The 19,187-nt window shown below is 45.4% G+C and overlaps 1 protein-coding gene across 1 annotated transcript in view; it reads left to right on the top strand.

Moving 5' to 3' along the window:
• Nucleotides 1–19,187, top strand: part of RASA2 (RAS p21 protein activator 2) — a 1,321,178-nt gene that overhangs the window by 610,534 nt on the left and 691,457 nt on the right. Inside the window, exon 10 of the mRNA XM_069618287.1 lies at nt 11,458–11,614. Within this exon, the coding sequence (XP_069474388.1) occupies nt 11,458–11,614 (157 nt within the window). The remainder of the gene's footprint in view (nt 1–11,457; nt 11,615–19,187) is intronic.

The raw sequence follows: 19,187 nt of genomic DNA, 5'->3' as shown, positions 1-19,187 counted from the left end.
GGGGGACGCGTTCGTAGTGGAGTGGTCCTTCCCACTACTGCTGTATGCGTTTCCTCCAGTCCCCGTCATTCCGCAAGTGCTGCGGAGGTTACAGAGGTTCGGTTCCCGAATGATCCTCATTGCTCCGGCATGGGCCAGGAGAACGTAGTACCCGGACCTTCTCGACATGTCCATCTGCCCTCCACGCCGTCTTCCCTACCGAGACGATCTCTTCTCACAGGAGGGGGGGGGGGCCAGGTTCTCCATTCAGAGGCCAAGTCCCTCAACCTTCATGCTTGGCTTCTGAAAGGTTGAGGTATAAGGATTGGGACCTCCCTGAAGACGTGATGGAGGTGTTGCTTTCGGCCAGAAGGCCTGCAATAAAGTCCCTGTACCGTTGCCGTTGGAGAAAGTTCTGCGACGAGTGCAGGGTTAAGAATGTGGATCCTTTTTCATGTGCCATTCATGTGGTTCTGTCTTTTTTGCTTTCGTTAGCCCACAACGGCCTGCAAGTGGGTACCATTATAGGTTACCTGGCGGCGCTGTCCATATTTAAGCACTCGTCTGAGGAGTGTTCTTATTTTAAAATTCCTTTGATTTCTCAGTTTCTGAGAGGGCCCACTAATGTGTTCCCACCGTCTCCTTTCCAGGTGCCCGGTTGGGATTTGACCATGGTTCTAAAATTCCTCATGGGAGCTCCGTTTGAGCCTTTACATTCTTGCCCTTTGAGACTGTTGACCTTGAAAACTGTATTTTTAGTTGCGGTTACTTCCGCTCGCAGTGTGAGTTGCATGCACTTTCCGTTAAGCCACCCTTCACAGTGTTCCATAAGGACAGGGTTGTCCTTAGGGTTCGTCCTTCCTTTCTTCCGAAAGTTGTGTCGGAATTTCATTTAAGCCAGATGGTCATTCTTCCGGCATTCTATCCTCCTCTGCATCCTGGTAAGGAAGAGGAGAGGCTCCTTAGGTTGGATCCTAGGAGAGCTTTTAAGTTTCTACATCTCACTCATGTCCCGGGTCAGAGTGGACAATCCGCTCTTTGTAGGATATGCTAGAAGGCGTTTGGGACAAGCTGTTGCTAAACAGACTTTGTCTAGATGGATTATCTTGACAATTTCTGAATGGTACCACTTGGCGGGTAAGGACCCTCTGGTGGGTTTACGGGCCCATTCTACTAGGGGTGTGGCTGCCTCTACTGCCCTGCAGAGGGGTGTTCCCATTTGTAACATTTGTGAATCAGCCACATGAGCCTCTGTCCATACTTTTGTAAAACACTACTCCCTGGATTCTATCCATGGGCAAGATTTGGCCTTTGGCAAGGTGGTCCTCTATTCTGCAATTTAATTGGACATTCTAATATTCTAAATTCTTTTCCCACCTCCTTACATTGGTACTGCTTTGGGAGTCTGTCATAGATGTGGAATACATCGGAGGATGTAACGTTACTTTCTTACCTGGTAACGTTCTTTCGATGGGATGTTCTGATGACGTATTCCACATCGTTCCCTCCCTGCCTGCCCCTCTACAGAATTTCTTATGCAATTGCAGCTTTCGTTTCTGCAAGGCTTTCTGTAGTCATTCTGGCAGAAGATTGGTGCCACATGTTCTGGGGAAAAAACTACAACTGAGGCTACGGGCATTGTGTGTCCTACTTACAACATCCAGTGACGTCGGCTCGATGGAGGCCCTCGAGGACAGCGTATCGATGTCATCAATGCAGGACGCAGACGCGGAAGATTTTCCACAGCAGCACAGCTGTGGTGATTACCTGTCATAGATGTGGAATATGTCGTCGGAACATCCCATCGAAAGAACGTTACCACGTAAGAAAGTAACTTGTTCTTTCTGAAGATGCAGAGCTAGAATCGGGTAGGTGTGCGCTGAAGATGATGTCCAAAAACCTGATGTGATGCATGCTGAACCAAAACAGGTAAGAGCTTCAGATGGCGGTAAGAGTTGCGCTGCACCCAGCAGACTAACGCAAAGCGCTTGCATGCTAGTGGGGCTGGCTTAAATAGCCTGGCCCTGGCCACTCCCCTTTAGCCCCGCCTTGTGGCCCCACCTTACCACTCCCACAGACTTCTGCACGTGCCTTCCAATGCTTCCTAATGGCCACGCCCCGACTGGATGCACCTGCTTTAGACACAAAGTGTGCAGAGCACACTTTCTTATGAGCCTGGCACCAAAGGCGGCAGGACTGGGTCCAATTGGACCCTTTATAGAATAATAGTAATGGACTTTGGCTAGTGGCCATGACAGAAACGGTGCACAACTTGGTTTTTGTTGAGGATATCCTCAAGGAGAAAGTCCCCATCAGCCAGGCCATCCCACTTTTGAACTCTGTCAAGAAGTGCATTGCCCCCTCCTTGTTCACACCCCCTTATTGGTGCTGTCTACCCAAGGGTTGAGAAAATGTTGCCCGGCACCTTCTGACCCACTATACATCAGGGGACATGCCATTCCAGACTCCCTGATCGTTACCACAGCCATAAAATGTATCAGGGTTCCACTGTCTTCGTCTGTCACCCCTAAGAAGGACTGCAAGAAGCTGTATGCCCTTGCGAAGTGCATCACCTCGTTGGCTGCTTACAGTACCCATATAGGTAACACAGCACTCATTGCTGGCGATGGTGCATGAGGGGAGTATAATGAAGAATATACTGAAAAACACCTTTGACTCAGCAGAGGCAGCGGGTGGGGTACTGTAAGGAAATCATGGTGGCAACAGTAAAGAGACGCAAGTGATCACAGTTCAAGGTTATTTATTGAACAATGAATGCAGGGTGGAAAAACTCCTAACCTAAATCTAAGATGGGAGCAAGCGTTGACCATCAAATGAAAAATAAGGCAGTCCTACTGGCGTCTTGTCCAAATAAAAGGCCTATACTAAAGAAAAACCTATTGCCAATTCCTTTCAAATAATTCTAGAAAGAGTGTGGGATAGGGCTTCAATAAAGAAAAGAAGTGCTCCAAATAATAAGTCAGGATGTGATTGCCAGGGGTCTCACGTCCCCATATTTTCAGCACGGGATGAGGTGGCACCTTACTGCACAGCAGACGCTCAAGCTTTCTCAGCACAAGCTGACAGTTCTGTTCCAACTATCAGGTTCTTCGATTATAAAGTCTCTTTTCAGTTAAAAGTCTCTTGCCTTCGAGGCCTGGTGTATCTAGACAAACGCAAACAAAAAGTTATTTTCCACAGTTCACGTTGGGTATTGGCTTCACCCCTGGGCCCCAAGTTCCTGGCACCAACTCTTCACGTATCATATTCAACCAATCAATTGAACAGTTCCTTTCTCAATGAACTCTGGGTGACAACTTTCTACCCCGGATCTCCCTCTTTCGGGCTCATACCCCTTCTTGAGGTTCGCTTCCCTCTGCCGGGTTCACTCTTGCCAACTTTACAACACACTGTTCATAGGGACTTCATCAAATGGGACTCATTTACCTTAGCTTCTCAATCATCTGTCAGTCAAAGAATTTTGGCGGTACAGAGGATTTTACAAGACCCATAAATGACCACTTTGACCTTTTCTCGCCGTACTGTAGACATCTGTGGCAACGCACGCTGGCTATTGTTTGCAATCTTAGGATTCCTTCTGTGGGAGGATTCATGGGCCTTGGTCGGAAAGGGCAAGGTTGCTTCTCCTTGTCACCCTCTCGGCCTGCACCGTCTTTCTCCTCCTCTTGAACTACTGTGCTGAGTTAGCACTCACGTCGTGTGGTCTGCCTCCTCTACACTCATGCTCCACCTTTTATCCCTGTTGGGAAGGGAAAGGGCTGTCTGGTGTGTGTTTCTGGTCAATTGTCTGACTTTGCCTGACCCTTGTTTTGGGACATGTCAGGTAAACGGCTCTGGTGGTAGTCTGTTGTCTTTCGTGTTGTGCGAAGTGTTCGTGTAGTATAATGGTGGAGCAGTGTTTTGGAATATCGTACATGGTAGGATGGGGAAAAGGTGTTGAAAGAAGGGTAATACCGCGTCTCACCCATCAGTGCCCCCCCAGCCCACCCGACTCCCCAAGGACTCCCCCTCTCCCCCAGAATCCCCCCATCAAGGCTATCCTTCCTCACTGGTTCACCCCCAGGAACTGGATCCAATATCGATGGCCGTGTCCTGGCCACCTGGATGACAGATCCCTGGGGACTAGCTAGGGAGACACCTTCAGGTTTTTCACAGTACTAGCAGAAGCCACCCTGTTGAAGTGCCTTTGAAAGGCTGAAGAATTCTGGCTCCAAACCCTAGACACAGGCATCTTTATTAATTTGTTTTTCACACAATATAGACAGAACCGTGTGGTTACAAAGTTATTCCTAATGGAATAAATCCCTATATCGACATAAATGTCCTTGCATACAGCATCTTGCTGTCCCTCAGCGTGACTGGAAATATCCTTAGGCGGCGCTGGTGTGACGCCTATCTAGGGTGAGGGGCATGCAAGAGGTTGACCCTATCCTCTCTCACTACTTTTCTACATTTCTAAAAGCAAGTGCACACTCTTAGGAGGCCGATTATGTATTTTATTCATATTGCCTCAAAAGCTGTGTCTTATTTGATTCTGATACTTAATCAATTTCAATTAAGTTTTTTAAAACACAATTGACAACATTATTTCCTTTTGTTGTCTGTCATTAAAAAGAAAAATTGTGTAGATGTTTTTCTACCGAGCCCACAGCTAATTTATATTAGTTGTTGGAGTTTGGATCATCACTTCCAAACCTATTCCTCTTGTGTCGACCGGTTTCAGCAGTTATCACTCTGTTTCCGCTTTCTTCAGGACATACAATAATACATTGTAATCATAACATATTGTGTAACATTTTAAGACAATATTTCCATTAGTGTCTAATTGCCCATCCTATTGGGCTCAGGAGGATTCACTCCGGGTTTCTGTCGGGCGTTGGTGATTAATGTTTCACGTGCCCTAAGTGGGGGAAGAGAAAAAGAAAGGGGACACTATCAGTTACCCTTTTATCGATGTGTATGATATTATGTTTGTATATTTGTATTCTTATAGTGGACAGGTGGCAATTAATAAACCTTTTGAAGACTCAGCCCTCTTCGGCAATGCAGTGGACGAAGCCCTTGAAACCTCAAAGGAGGAGCATGAAACTTTGAAGTCTCTAAATCAAATCTCAGCCAAGCCATTTGTTCCAGACTGGGTCTTCAATACCCGCTGGTCCTTTTGCTGGCAATCCTTTCCCCGCTCAGCTCAGGGTGCCTATGGAACTGGTGGTTTTCCCTGGTATTCAAGCCAGGGCTCTTCCGGCAGCTTTCAAATTTCGGCATGGCAATGGTAGGAGGGCAAACCCAGAGGCTCCACTGCCCCAGCCAGCAAATGACTCTGTGGTTCAGGTCCCCTCCCATGTTTCCCCAATAGGGGGTCGATTAACATCTTTCCCCCACACATGGGAGGGAATCACCTCAGATCAGTGGTTCCTCAAAACCATCAGTGGTGGCAATTGTATAGAATGCCTCCTCCCACCCTGTTTCAACCCACCGAAAAGCAGAAGACAGTCGCCAGAACATCTCCACATCCTACTGGAAGAAGTCCAGATCCTGCTGCAGAAGGAAGCGATCAAGGTCGTCCCAAATCTTCAAGTAAATGACGGTATATATTCAATATACTTCCTTGTACTATGAGAAACCTGAGGGTATTCTCACTCCTCGACCCCTTGGATCCTCTACGCAGGTGGCCAGGGAAAGGCCATAGCTATTGGATCCTTACCCTGGGGGTGGAGAATCGAGGGAGGATCACCTGGGTGGAGGGTCCTTGGGGACTGTGAGCAGGGCACATTTGGGCCAGACATGGTGTCCCCCTTTTCCTAGTGACAACCAACCTAACCCTGCCCCAACCTTTATGGGCTATTATAAGTCAGCTCCCTCATTACTCCACCATTGACGCTTGATAGTACTCAGACGAAGAGGCAGCTGAGACTGAAGACTAGGCTTTTTTACCACTCTAGTACCTGTACAAGTAAGATGGCTGCCAAGAGTAATAAAGGCCAGGCATGTCCCTTTAATTGTGGTCAGGCAAAGTTGAACAATCATCCACACCTGCAGCCTGCTAAAGGACTGCAGGTTTATAAATGGAGCCCAACCCAGTGGGTAGGGGCAACGACAGGAGAAGGACCAGGAGTCCGGTGCAAGAAGCAGAGGACCCACCAATGTGGCGTGGGAGTGGGGACTCCCTGGAGCAGAGCAGGAAAGCCGATGGCAGCTGGGCTGAAAGGCTGATCCTTTCCTTTCAATTCAAAGTGCTTGTTCCCCTGGGGTGGAGGACCACCCTAGGACGGTCTGAGGGGCAGGAATTGGAGCCCTGACTCTAAAGAAAGAAGGTTATGTGGTCTGTGCTTTAGAATCAAGTTTCAAAGCGACCCCGAGTTTCTGGTAATGGAGAAAAACCCTGTGCACATGTGTGAACTTGAAGGTTTCTTGAAATACTTTGTATCGGAGTGGTTGTATGTGGAGAGATACACATTTCCGAAGGTCTTCGAACATTGTATGACTCAATTAAAGGGAAACAAACAACTATACCTGTCAATGATTAGGAAATACTTTTTATCAGAGTGGTCGCATGTGGCAAGAAACACAAAGGTCTCCACACACTGAAATATTTAGTTAAAGTGAAACGGACCATTTTTTGAATCATAAAATGAAGGGAAAAAGAACCCTAAGCTAAAGATTTCATTATTGTATACCAAATTTAATTACGACTTTACTACTAACCAGATGAAAGCCAAACGGAGGAGAGGAAGTTTAAATCGATGCAAATCATCATACATTTAAGTGTTAAAATGAACATAATTCTAAACCAACCTCAGTATGCTGAAATATAATCTGACGCGAAAGGAACAGGCATCCAAAGGATATGAAAGCCTAATATAGAGTGACATTTGTTCAACATATGTGAAAGCTTCAAATGTAACTGTGTATTTGACAACATTTAACTCAATTGTGGAAGACAGACATTTTGTTTTTTCTTTTTGGAGTGTAGCACTTGGAGCTTGGGGAAGGAAACCCTGAGTTCTGACGAGGAACATTTCACTTCAAGGCTGTTTGAATTATTTGACTTTGAACTTGGGGAAGGGCACCCCAACTCCTAACTTGGGGGAGGAGACCCCGAAATCTGAAAAGACTAATTGCTTTCTAACTCTAAAAAAGGAATTTTTGAGACTTTACTTTGTTGAACTGCAAGCTGGAAGAAGCTCAGGACCTTATGTTGAACACTAGTTTTCTTTTGATTGCTGACAACCCTACTACACATTGTATGGTTATAGTTGTGAGGCCAAGGATAGGTTTTGGACACAGAAAGATTCCTAAATTGAACTCCTTCACTCACGTTCCTTAGTTTTATTTAGGTAGGGATATCCGATTTTAGCCTAGGACAAGTTGGGCCTTTCTCCATCCTGACATTTAAATGAATAATCTAGATTATTTTGAAGCTGAAAACTGTTGTCTGTGTCCTTCCTGATGCCTTCACAGTACCCAAAAAGGATCAACCATGTGCCCTGTTTTAGATCTGCGTCCTGCGAACAAGTATGTCATACCTCAAAAGTTCTGGATGACAACTCTACAGGAGGTAATCCCGCTGCTGAAACAGGAGGATTACATGGCCACCTTGGATATGAAAGATGCATACTTTTATATGTCAATGTTGACGGCGCACAGAAAGTACCTCAGGTTCAAGATAGAGAACACTCACTATCAGTTCAAAGTACTCCCCTTCGACATTGCCTACGAGGGTGTTTACCAAGATACTACGATTGGCGACGGCTCACCTGGGCAGGCAGTCCATTCCAGTGTACCCTTGTCTCGCTGACTGGTCTCTGGATAATGTGGTCAGGGAGATTTGCCTGCACTTTTTCCCCAGTTCCCCTACTCAACAGGATAGTTCACAAGATGCACCAGGAACAAGTCGCACTAATCCTGGTGGCCCCAATGTGTGCTTGACAGCCATGGTTCTCTCATCTCATGAGAATGTCAGTATTTCCACTGAGGAAGCTGCCTTGCCCATACAACGTGCTTGTTGGGTAAGATTTTCATATCAATGATACATTTTCCTGACCAGTGTCGACCACAGAACTTTTTGCTGGACTGGTATATTATTTGTCCATATTACTCAGTGAGTGGGAACCTTTTTACACACTCATATAATATTTTACTCTTTTTATGGGTGTCATTTTTAAGACTTTCCATAGTGTCTTTTTAATTGTATCCTCTTTGACAACTTCTGGCACATACTGCCTATTGTTGGGGGGAAAATTGCATATAGTTTTCTTCTGGTTTTTGCTTCAATTACTGCTCTTGGCAGTAAAGAAAGTTATTAAGTTCATATGTGCAAGCCTCATAATTCGCACTTGCCTCTAGCTGTTTGCTAGTGATCATTAATTCTTGGCAAGTAAGAAATGGGGAGCTGTATGTATGTATGTGGAGAATTTAGGGGGCAAGTGACATTATGCGTGGCTAATAGCTTGCAACTTGAAATGCTTACCACTGATAACATCACCATTTCATTTTGTGTTGATTATCAAGAATACATTTCATTAACACAGGGGCAACATCATGCTTTGTATCTCTACTATACCTCTGCTTGGCAATTTTTGGACCTGCACAGGGTGCATTTTATCATGTTAACAGAACCATTTGTGTGGTGAGAATTTGTCAATGCACAGATACATCCCTGTGTTATTGTCTAAATTGTCTTCAAATAACTCCTGTTATTTGAAGACAATTTAGAAGCATTGGATGTGGCACCAACCCGCAGTTAGACTTATTTTCTTACTAGGAGCCGACCGGATCTCATACTGGCTGTAAATGGGCATACATGTTTTTTACGGAAATACATAGGCCGTATACTGGCATTGGAGACTGCTTCCAGCATTATGTCAATATCTAGATATGCAAGGCTCTCCCTGGGTATGTGATGGATATTATTGCTGGACATACAAGGTTGCAAGTGGCATTTATTAAAGCTAGACCTACTGGCTTTGTCCGTGATTTTTATTTTTTGTCCTTTAGATCAGGGTCCAAAATTTGCACTAGCCATTGGCTTGTGATATTTGACTCTTGGCAAGGAAGAGATGGTGTGCTGCGTGTATGTATGGAATTGTGGTGGCAGGTAACTTTTATGTGGCTAGATAGTATTTTTGCACCATGCTTTAGGTACCAGGTTAATTCTTGCAAATGGTTAAAATTGAAAGATTATCATTAAGTGGACTCATTATATAGTAAACATTTAGTATGTCATAAAAGAAATTGACATTTCACATACATGATCTATTGCGGGTCTGTTTTTACAAATTAGATTTGAATTGAAGCATTGGATAGCACTTAATTGATGTGGCCTGTGATCTGTAGTGTTAGTCCACTGAGTGAACATGCAGAATGCAAGCGCGTAATGAAATGTAGTTTAGACTTATCTTAATAAATTGACCTCTAAATCTTTGATAAACACTCTCTGTGCTTGACGAATGAGTCCAAAAAGTCAAGAGTTCCACAAATTTCACTTTGCAGGTGAGTTTACTATGCGTCTCAGATGGCACAGAAAACACTGAGTCTTGTAGACAGTTCAAGGGTGTTGATTAAAATCGTGTTGGCCCTAGGGCTGTTCCGCTCTCGCTAGTCTCCCATGTGCTTTTCAACCTAACCCAGGTATCCGTAACCCCGGGTTAGTGCTACCGGACAATAAACCCTACTATGGAAGGTCTGCCTTGGACTAATGAGGATTCCATAAATGCAGGCTCACTGTCTCCTACAGGGACATCCTAACTTTGCCTAATCTCACTAAGGTTTAGTCTTCTATTTGGGATCGTGCCCTACACTTACTGAGTTTGATTAGACTATGTTCACTCACGCCCATTATTACCACATTCCTTCTACTCTTTCTACCTACCCCTACTCTAGACCTCCATCCAATCCGCTGTCCCTTTCATGTTTCACTCTTCCCTTCTCTCGCCTCCACTCTTTGATGTTACTTCTCATCCCACACCACTTCACTTATCCTGCTTCTCTCCTCTCCTTCTCCGAAACCTCCTCAAACACCCTCCTTTCACTCAGTACCAACATCCACTCCTTACAGTAACTTCTACTCCTCCACAACACAAACACCTAGGCTCACACTGCAGAATCACTTTCACTCCTAAACCAATGCCTCACCTTCTCTAACAGTCTGCTCCACAAGCCGTCACTTGGTCTGTTGGTGGTCCTCCTACACTGCTGACCTCACCTAAATAAACCACATTTCCTGTTTCCTGTCCCCTGCTTACATTTCCTTCCTTCTGTACTGATAAGACAGGTTTCACTGGGCAATCCAGATCCGTCTTTCACTCCCATTATGTGTATGTCCATGGGGAAGTCTTCAACCGGGGTCTAAGCCCCACCCACCTTCTCCACATGTGCTCGCCGTGTGATGGTCATAGCGACATAGGAAATTCAATGTCCAAGTTCGCGTATCGTGCTCTGCTCACCAGGACTGTCTTGGTAACTTGGGGTAATTGCCCTTGGTGATCTAGGGGATTGCTGCTTTCTATGTGGATTGGTTGACACTATGCCAGTCCTGTCTGGTGGGTTTCCACATTGTAGCAGTGCTCGTCTGCAGCCTTCGTCTCTTTTGCCAGGCTGCTGCCGCGATCTGTCTGTGGTGCCGTGGTTGTCTTTGCTGTCTCGTTCTGTTGGTACATTAGGGAAGTTGATGAATTGCTTTGCTCTTTCCAGCTCTCATCCTACAGCTGGACTGCATCTGCAACCAATAGAATTGTGCACTTGGCGGCAAGACTGGAGAAGTCTGCAGACACATTGGCAATTTGGTACAGGGTTTGGGGCCTTCTATCTGTTGCATTTGCCCTGAAGCGCTAGGGACTGCCTTTGGTTTGCTTTGTGGTAGCCCCTCCCCGCCCACTTGATGAGGCCAAGACCAATGTAATATGTAACACACCGTACCCCATGCCTACTACTCTTTTAGATGGAACGCAACAGTGCTTTAGCTTGCATCTTTTGTCACCACTCCAGCCACATGCTCCATTGTATAAACCATGTTTAGCAATCCAAAAGAACATAGTGTGCATAGGAGGTTTTTTTTTAGATCATACATCGAAAGTCAACTAGTGATGTAGACATTCATGCTTTTTTTGTGAGGCTGCAGGAGAGGAATGGACTATGCATCACAGTGTACTTCATTTATTCAAGTCTCTTTGGAGGGACAGGGAGGATATGATAATCCTTGGCTCCACAAGGCAACTAAACCATGTTCGTTTTGAAGGAGTATTTGTCTAGAAGCAAACAAGTCTGAACAAAGTCGCCTTGTTAGCCAACCAAATAAATTATTTTCTTAGCCTATTTAATGTATCCATTTGTTTGATAATTTTGACAGTCTCCATTTATATTCTGCCTTGCTAACGTGGTTCAAACAAAATAAACTATCAACATGCATCTACATGTGTACACATTGGTAAATGCTTTAATGCACTGTATTTTCTGCAGGTACTTGCTGCAACCACGCGACAATGGAAACAAGTCTTCCAAAGCTGATGATCTTGGCTCTCTTCGAATGAACATCTGGTATTCTGAAGACTATGTTCTTCCGCCAGAGCACTATGTCCCCCTCACAAATCTCATACTGAAATCACCCGATGTTCAGGTATTTCATCTTGGAATTGCATTTCACTAATGCTTTTCTTCATGTGTAATATAATGTAACCAGGTCTTGTAGAGGGCCTCTTCTGCCATTTTGGCATCCTTATGACACTTGGTTCTGCAAGAGAATAAATGGGGTGGGAGCAGAGGAATAGATGAGTTTTAAGCCTGTTTGATGAGTGCAGATTTAGAAGTATTCACTGTCTGTGCCAGTGAGATTCTAGATGAGTAGCACACATGGGTGTTTTGTTGCCATATGTTCCATGGATGTATTGCTTACTAACAAAATTAATATGCAAGCGTGGGTGGATGTGGGATTGCAACATGGGGGGATGATAGCTGGTGATGCTGCCCTACACCTGAGGGACTTCTGGGAGCATCAAAGCTATTTACAGAATCCCTAGAGCATTGGCATTCCCTTATCATGGGCTTTTGTTGAGGGTTAGCTAGGGCCTTGAAGCTGAAGATAAAGATTGCATCTCAGTGCAGCTTTGAACCTTATCACTTCTCTGCCGTTTAGAAGCCTCTACAGCATTTTTTGGCAAATATCACACTCGTCTAGAGAGTGATGGTGTACATTAAAATCGATGCATACAGCATGTCCATCCTTCCAGTGCACATTACCCCAGGAACAGGATAGAAATGAGGACAAAAATAGTGAAAATAACTCTTTAGCTCCACCGAAAATAACTTTCAGAAGCTAGTTGCCAATAGAAGGCCTTTAGTGTAAAGTCTTAAAAAAAAAAAGTGGATCCCAATGAGCCAAAAATTTGTGTCCAAAGATCCTAACTTCTCATGCAGAAAAAATGCACTGAGCTATTACTACCACCCAGGTGCTTCATGGGATGCTGCAGTTCTTTTTTCAGTTTTACATGATTTCTGTTAGGGCAGACATCCATTCATATGTTTACTTGGCTAATTTGAGAACCCCCCCCACCCATCACACCCGTCCCCCTCCACCCCACTTCACATCATCTTTCTGGTATCCTTGGCCTGCTTTTGTCAGCAGTACGACTTAAAGCCTCACTGAAAGTTGTAGCTCATTTTGATATGCTGAGCTTGGAACTCTAAAGTACCTCATTGTTCCCCAGAAGAGTTTTCCTACCCAAAATGGGTTGTCACCTAATGGTGGCAGCTATGCATTTCTTTTTATCGCACTGGTAGTCAGTTGGTTCTTGAAATTGTACAACGTGGCAAACGTGTCATCTTTACAGCCCTCTGGCCTGGCCATTTTGTTTGTGGGTCTTTTTTGTTTTACCAGACTGGGACCACCATCTTGCCTATGTGAGCTCTAACTCAGAATTCACAAAGGCTTACTTGGATGTATGCAATCCATTTTAGGCTGGATGAGTGTCTTGGACATCTCATTCCACATCCCTATGTGTGCCCCCGAAACAGGTCTTTGACTGGTCATACCTGAGAGTCTTTTCTTTGCCCAGCCATCTGCATGGGCTCTGCTTCCAAACCCTGCCACAAAAGTGGACAATGCGACCAACACTCAATTCTGGCACCAGCACAGACTTGTGCGTCCACTACTTCTTGCCTTCCTCAACCTGGCCATACCGCAAGTTTCTTCAGACTTACCAGCTGTTACCTACATACCGTTGCATAAAGACTATATTTTCAGTATTCTACTGTGTATGTAAGCTGTTACTTTACTACCACTCCTCTCCAATCCTTAGAATGGTGCCAGATTCCTGAGTCGCACCATTGTGCAAGTTGGAACTAACATTGTGGAAACACTGCCTAACACAACAGTTTTCTTTTTCACAAGCCCTCACCCGAGGACCTCTAGAAAATCTTCCTAGCTGTACTATCTGTCTCACTGCTTTCTTCTTTTTTAATGTGACAAATGTCAAAAAGAAATTACTTTAAAAGTGTACACCAATGTGCTCTTTGAAGCTGTTATTTATTTATGAATACAATGTTAAAAAGGCAGATAGGCAGGCCGGTAACAAGCAGATATTTTCAGTGTTTATGACCATTATTGACGATCTATGTTTTGAGATCAAGAAATCACCAGTTGATATTACCCAAGTTGGTGCGGTTTTCTTTGAGTTACAGGACAGCTTTGACAAGGCATTGCTTTATGCTGATTTGGCAAAGTATCATACTGAGACATTGCCACTTCAAGTGTAGTAAGCGAAGCAGGACTTTACTCTCTGATTCCCACCTTCAAATGCCAGGCTTGAATCTTTCTACCTGACTATGCAGCCCAAGATAATTTTTGAATTCCCCAACTTCCATAAAAATACTAGAGCAATGCTTACTCAGCCAAAACAATCCAGCTGGATACAAGCTACAAATGGTTAACAGATGACTGTCACCGGAGACACCCACCTCCAATCCTGAATTTCCCTTTTCCTTTAGTCTGTTTTATTTAATTGGAAGTGCCCAAGTGGGGAACTTTCAGAATGCAATTTCTGGAGAAATTTGAAAGACCGCGGATTGGGCATAGTTTCCCCACTGATAATGGAGTCACCCGACAACTCTAAGGCTACAGAGAACTCTAACATTAGCAAAGTCTTGATCAAATTAGAGGGCATGCTCATGCCTGTGTGGATGCAGTTTTTTTTTTTAATGGTTACTGTGGTATTTGCTAAGAGTTCATATGTAAGCTATTTCAATGCATCCAGATAAATGCATCCATGACTACAGGGTTGTCAGACTGCACACAGACTAGCACAATGCACCTGAAAGCTCTGTAATAGGGCAGATGGTGAAAGGCCTTTCTAAAAATTACATGGTGTCACGACTCGCTCCCTTCGCTCCCGTTCCCACCATTTGGGGGCATGATTTGGGGTTTATTCCCTACTGGACTTTTCCTCCGAACTTTATGCTACAGTGCTGTGATGATTTGGGAGCGCTAAATCCCTATTTTCCCAGCTACTTCCCTTCCGGATCCATTCCAGGTTTTTGGCAGCCAGCATGCTTCTTTAACCAAATGACTATGCTTCCCAGAATGCCTGGCCCACTGCTCCACCTCCACCCTTGCAACACAAGGTTGGGTGGAGGATAGGTAACAGCTGTGGCGGCAGGTGCAGCAATCAACACACCCGAGGCGTGTGCTCGTTAAGCAGCTTTAAAAGCCTCAGTCTTACTTCAGTCCAGCGCTGGTCATCGTTTGCAGTGTTCCTGTTGTGACTAGTCCCTTGTTCCTTGCCTTTGTACCTAGTTCCTAGTTCCTGTTTTCTTGTTCCTCCGCCCTGAATCTCGGATTCATGCGCTAATTGATTTCTGCTCCCTTGATTCCCTTTTTGTCTTCCTCTGTTTGCAGGCAGCATTTCTCAGTGCTTTCCCCTTTTAGATGCAGCCCAGTTTGTCTGTGTTCTATATTTCTTTGACTCTGTCCTTTGCTGCTGTAAACCCGTATGCCTTAGCCTTCCTCTTAGATTAGCATCCTGTCTTTCCCTTGGAGGGGTAGGGGGAAGTTTGCATTGGTTATTTCGTTTTTCCCTGCTCCTGATCCTTATTTTCCATTGGGATCCATTCCATGTTTTCCATTGCACAACTGCATTTATTTCCCATTTGATATTTAGGTGTGGTGTGCGGTTGTAGCTAGCTCCTGTGTGAATGCTTATGTTTTCCTCACTAATTTGTAAACACTATTCCAACTTAGGTATTTAGTTTTTCCTCCCATTGCTGTTATAGCCTTTCTGGGTCCCAGTTTCATCTACAGGATTCGTGGGCTAGCTGACATTCAAGAGGTTTATCTCGTCCTCGTGAGTACTGTTCTTTAGTTCCCTTATTTAATACCATCAAGAGTGTTAGTTCACAGATCCTGTCATTGCTTGCCCTCCACGTGGGTTTAGCGCTGTCAGTACCTGTAACAGCAATTGGGGGTAAGGCGCTTGCCGACTTTCCTCGCGGTCAGGTGCTTACCCCACATCCCTTTTCATATATTGGTTTTGTTGTCACACTCTATTTGCACTCCTGGGTTCTAGCATACATGAGTCGTTGTTCCTGTGTGCACGTAGTTTAATTTGAAGCTATTCACTGTGTGATTTAGTGCACATTTCCCTTGCCATATTCGCTGCCTTTGTACTCGCCTGACTAATCCTGACAGATGGTTACTACAGTGGTACTACAACATTGGCAGAGACGCCAACATAAACAGTACTTACCTATTGATTGTTACATCTGCAAAACAATGAAGATATCATACAGAATAAAGAAGTATGAAAAGGGGAAGAAGAGCGTAGCTCATTTAGCCTGGCAACTCACAGAACGTAAATTAAAATAAGATCAAGACAGTTTGGAGCCCCACTGAGTAAGTGAGGTGGAAGAAAAGGGGACCATTTAAAAAAAAGAAATCTCTTTGTTTTACAATATGGCAAACTTCACCCCCCCCCCATTTCCTCCCCTCTTCCCCACCGGCAGCGTGCAGTCTCTGTTTGGTGCTGGCATGGCCCCTTCGGGGGGTTTTAGTTCAAGTCTAAGAGGTTCAACCGTTGTGGGCACCATTGGATCCTGTAGTCTCCCCTCAGGAAGGTCAGGGTTTCCCTCCATTCCTCTGCAAATTTCCCTAGGTTGTTTATTCATGGCATATGAGGCCCATTCCAGTGCTATCAGCTCCCATACCTTCCGTAGCCAATCTTGCTCTGTTGTGACATTCGGCCCTTTCCATCTTTGTGCTTTGAGGGCCATCACTGCCAGTGTTAACAGCAGCACTCTTGCCTTTTCTCGTCCCCCGCTCTCCCCCTATGTTCCCGTTCCCCTCACTCCCAATGAAACCTGCTAGTGGTCGCCTCTAGCCCCCTCCCCGAAGACTTGGACCTGAGTCTGGCAGATCTCCCTCCAGAATGGTTTTATATAGGGACACTCCCACCATATGGGCTCTGTGGTTCCCTCCTCCCCGCATCCTCTCCAGCAGTCTTTGGATACCTCTCGGTAGATACTGTGTAGACAGGATGGGGTGTAGTGCCACCCAAAGATATATTTATACCATGCTTCCCGGAGCTGTACAGCCTTTGCCACCCTGGGGATCCTTCTCCAGAGCTTCTCCCATTCCTCCCTTGTGATCTCCGTAACCAGCATCTGGTCATGTATGGCCATACTCGCTGATCAATGGCCTCATCCAATAGCCTCTATATATTCGAAATGAGCCCCTTTGTGTCATTGTTTTTCATTAGGAATCTCTCAAATGGGGTGAGTTGACAGGGTAGCTGCTGCTCTTATTTCTCCATTCATTACCCAGTGTCTCAGCTGGAAGTACCTGAGCCTCTCCCCTTCCCCTAGCCCAAAATCTTGTTTGCACTCTATGAAGGATTTTACTCTATTCTCCTGGAAGATGTCCCCAATTGTCCTGCAGCCCCCCTCTCTCCACTTATCAAAGGCTCCCCTTTCTAGTCCCGATGTAAACTCCTTATTGTGAAAAATTGGTGTGAAGGGTGACTGGAACTTTGTGACCCCCTGTTTTTTACTACTTTGTCCCATGTATTAGCTAGTCTCTAGGTGATCACACTCACGTATATGTGCTTTGGCCTCAGGTGGCGCAGGAGTCAGAGGACCTCCCTCAATCATGTTGAGCTACTGCCCTAGCACCATTAGTCCTGAAAAAATGGATTTGGTACACAATACATTATATAAATTTCACAATTTAAATTTTTTCTCAAAGTAAAAGGAAACACTTCTAAAAAGTTCTAAAACAACAAGACCCAATATTTCACCCTCATGGTGGGTAGAACATAAACCTGTTGGGATGAATTACAACAGCAATTCAACATACATTTACAATTAAACAGACACCAAATAATTATAATACACTATACACTTAAAATGTCATTTCAAAAAAACGCATATCCCGACATGTTTCAGTTCTTATCAGCTTCGGATGCATGAACTTTCTTCAGGGGAACCTTTCTTTACACAAAAGTTTTCACCACCATGCAATCCAGGGTCAAGCTGGGGGGATCCAAATTCAATGTGGAAACACCTACAAAGGACAACAACATATACCACCATCAAAATAGTGAACCATGTTCTTTAAGTAACTCAAAACTCCTCTAACGACCACCCAAATGGTGTCTAGAGAAACAAGGGACAGGTCTCGCGTGAGCCTGTCCTTTAGAACAATAACTACTTTACCTCAACCTTGGACTTGAGTAGTGCTCGTGTCCAAACCCACAAAACGTAGCTGCAAACTTCTTAAATCAAGTGTCATGATGCCTAACTCCAAGGAGCCAGGTCCGACCCAGCAACCCCAGAGGCAGGCATCATTTCCCCCAGGGGAGTGCCAGCGGGCCCAAGCTGGGGCCCTTTGGACGCAGTCCTGGCGCCTTAGGCGCCAGGCTCATGTTGGACCCCTGTCCTGGCGCCTTAGGCGCCAGGCTCATAAAGCTAGACATGTGTTCAAGTGTTTTAATGTGCACTTACCTGATGCAGACCATGCTGCTACATCCAGGCCCTCTTGATACCTGAATGGAACTACTTTACCTGTGGGACTACTTTCCACCCGGGTGTGGTCGGGGAAGGATACATACCTGATCGGTGGAAGGATACACACTTGGAACTTCTTCCAAAGCTATTTAAACCACACCCGATCAGCAACTCCCGCTTCGCGTTGTTCTGCTCCTCGCAGCTGGACGCTCACCGTGTCAGCTCCTGCATCTGGACCTCAGCCACGCCTGTCAGTATCCCGGGTCACCTGCAAAGAGAGACAAAAGACCTTACCTGCTAAATCAGCACTACGGTGACATCACACCGACGATCCTGAAAAGGAAGACATCATTTTTAAAAGCATTTCGCTACGATCGCTGCAGCGCTGCATTTCACTCACCTATCCTGGACGCCTCCATCTTCAGCAGCGATCATCCGGATCCACAGCCACTTCCCAGAGCCTAGAGAGAAAAAGACAAGAACAAGGTGAGAGAAGGAAAGGAATAGGAAAAGCTCAGTTTCCTTCTAAGACTTACCTGTTGGGTCATTCCCATTTCATTTCGGGTCTTGCCGCTTCCAGGCATTTTCCGGACCCCTATGGGGAAAAAAGACAAAGACATTGAATGAGTGATTGCAAAGACATTACCCGAGCGCTCATCCAGAACTTACCTGTCATTTACTGGAACTGCATGTTTCACTTCGGGTCGGCGCCATATCTCCGGCATTCCGAACCCCGGCCCCAAAGGGGAAAAAGACATAAGCATTAGCGCTTGCTGCAACAAGACAATGAACATTATTATTAAGCTTGGACTTTTGAACTTGCAGCAGAACTTTTGCAGCGCCTACCCTGAATAGTCAAGCTTACCTGAACTCCCATCAATCCTCAATCCAGTGAAGTAACTGGGTTTCAACGCGCCCCTGCATCAGAAGCAGGATGGAGAGCTCATCCTTCCTGACCCTAAGGTGAGACTTCACGGGGAATCGTGGAAGGGTATCGTGGAGGGTTGGAAGAGAGTGGGAGGCTTGAGCATAACTCAGTCAGTAGGTATACTCCCTTTTCACGCACAGGGGAATATTCCTGCGAGCCAGAGAAGCCAGAGTAGAGGGGCCTTTCCTGTCCATCTTCAGAGTCCTGCGCTTCACCATTGAAGAAGCATCAGCTCGAAGCCAGACCTGCGCCTCTGTGGGAATCAGGTGAG

The sequence above is a fragment of the Ambystoma mexicanum genome, chromosome 10 (genome assembly GCF_040938575.1).
Source record: "Ambystoma mexicanum isolate Mex_15411 chromosome 10, UKY_AmexF1_1, whole genome shotgun sequence".
In the NCBI taxonomy this organism is placed as follows: Eukaryota; Metazoa; Chordata; class Amphibia; order Caudata; family Ambystomatidae; genus Ambystoma; species Ambystoma mexicanum.
This window is presented reverse-complemented; position numbering and strand designations above follow the sequence as displayed.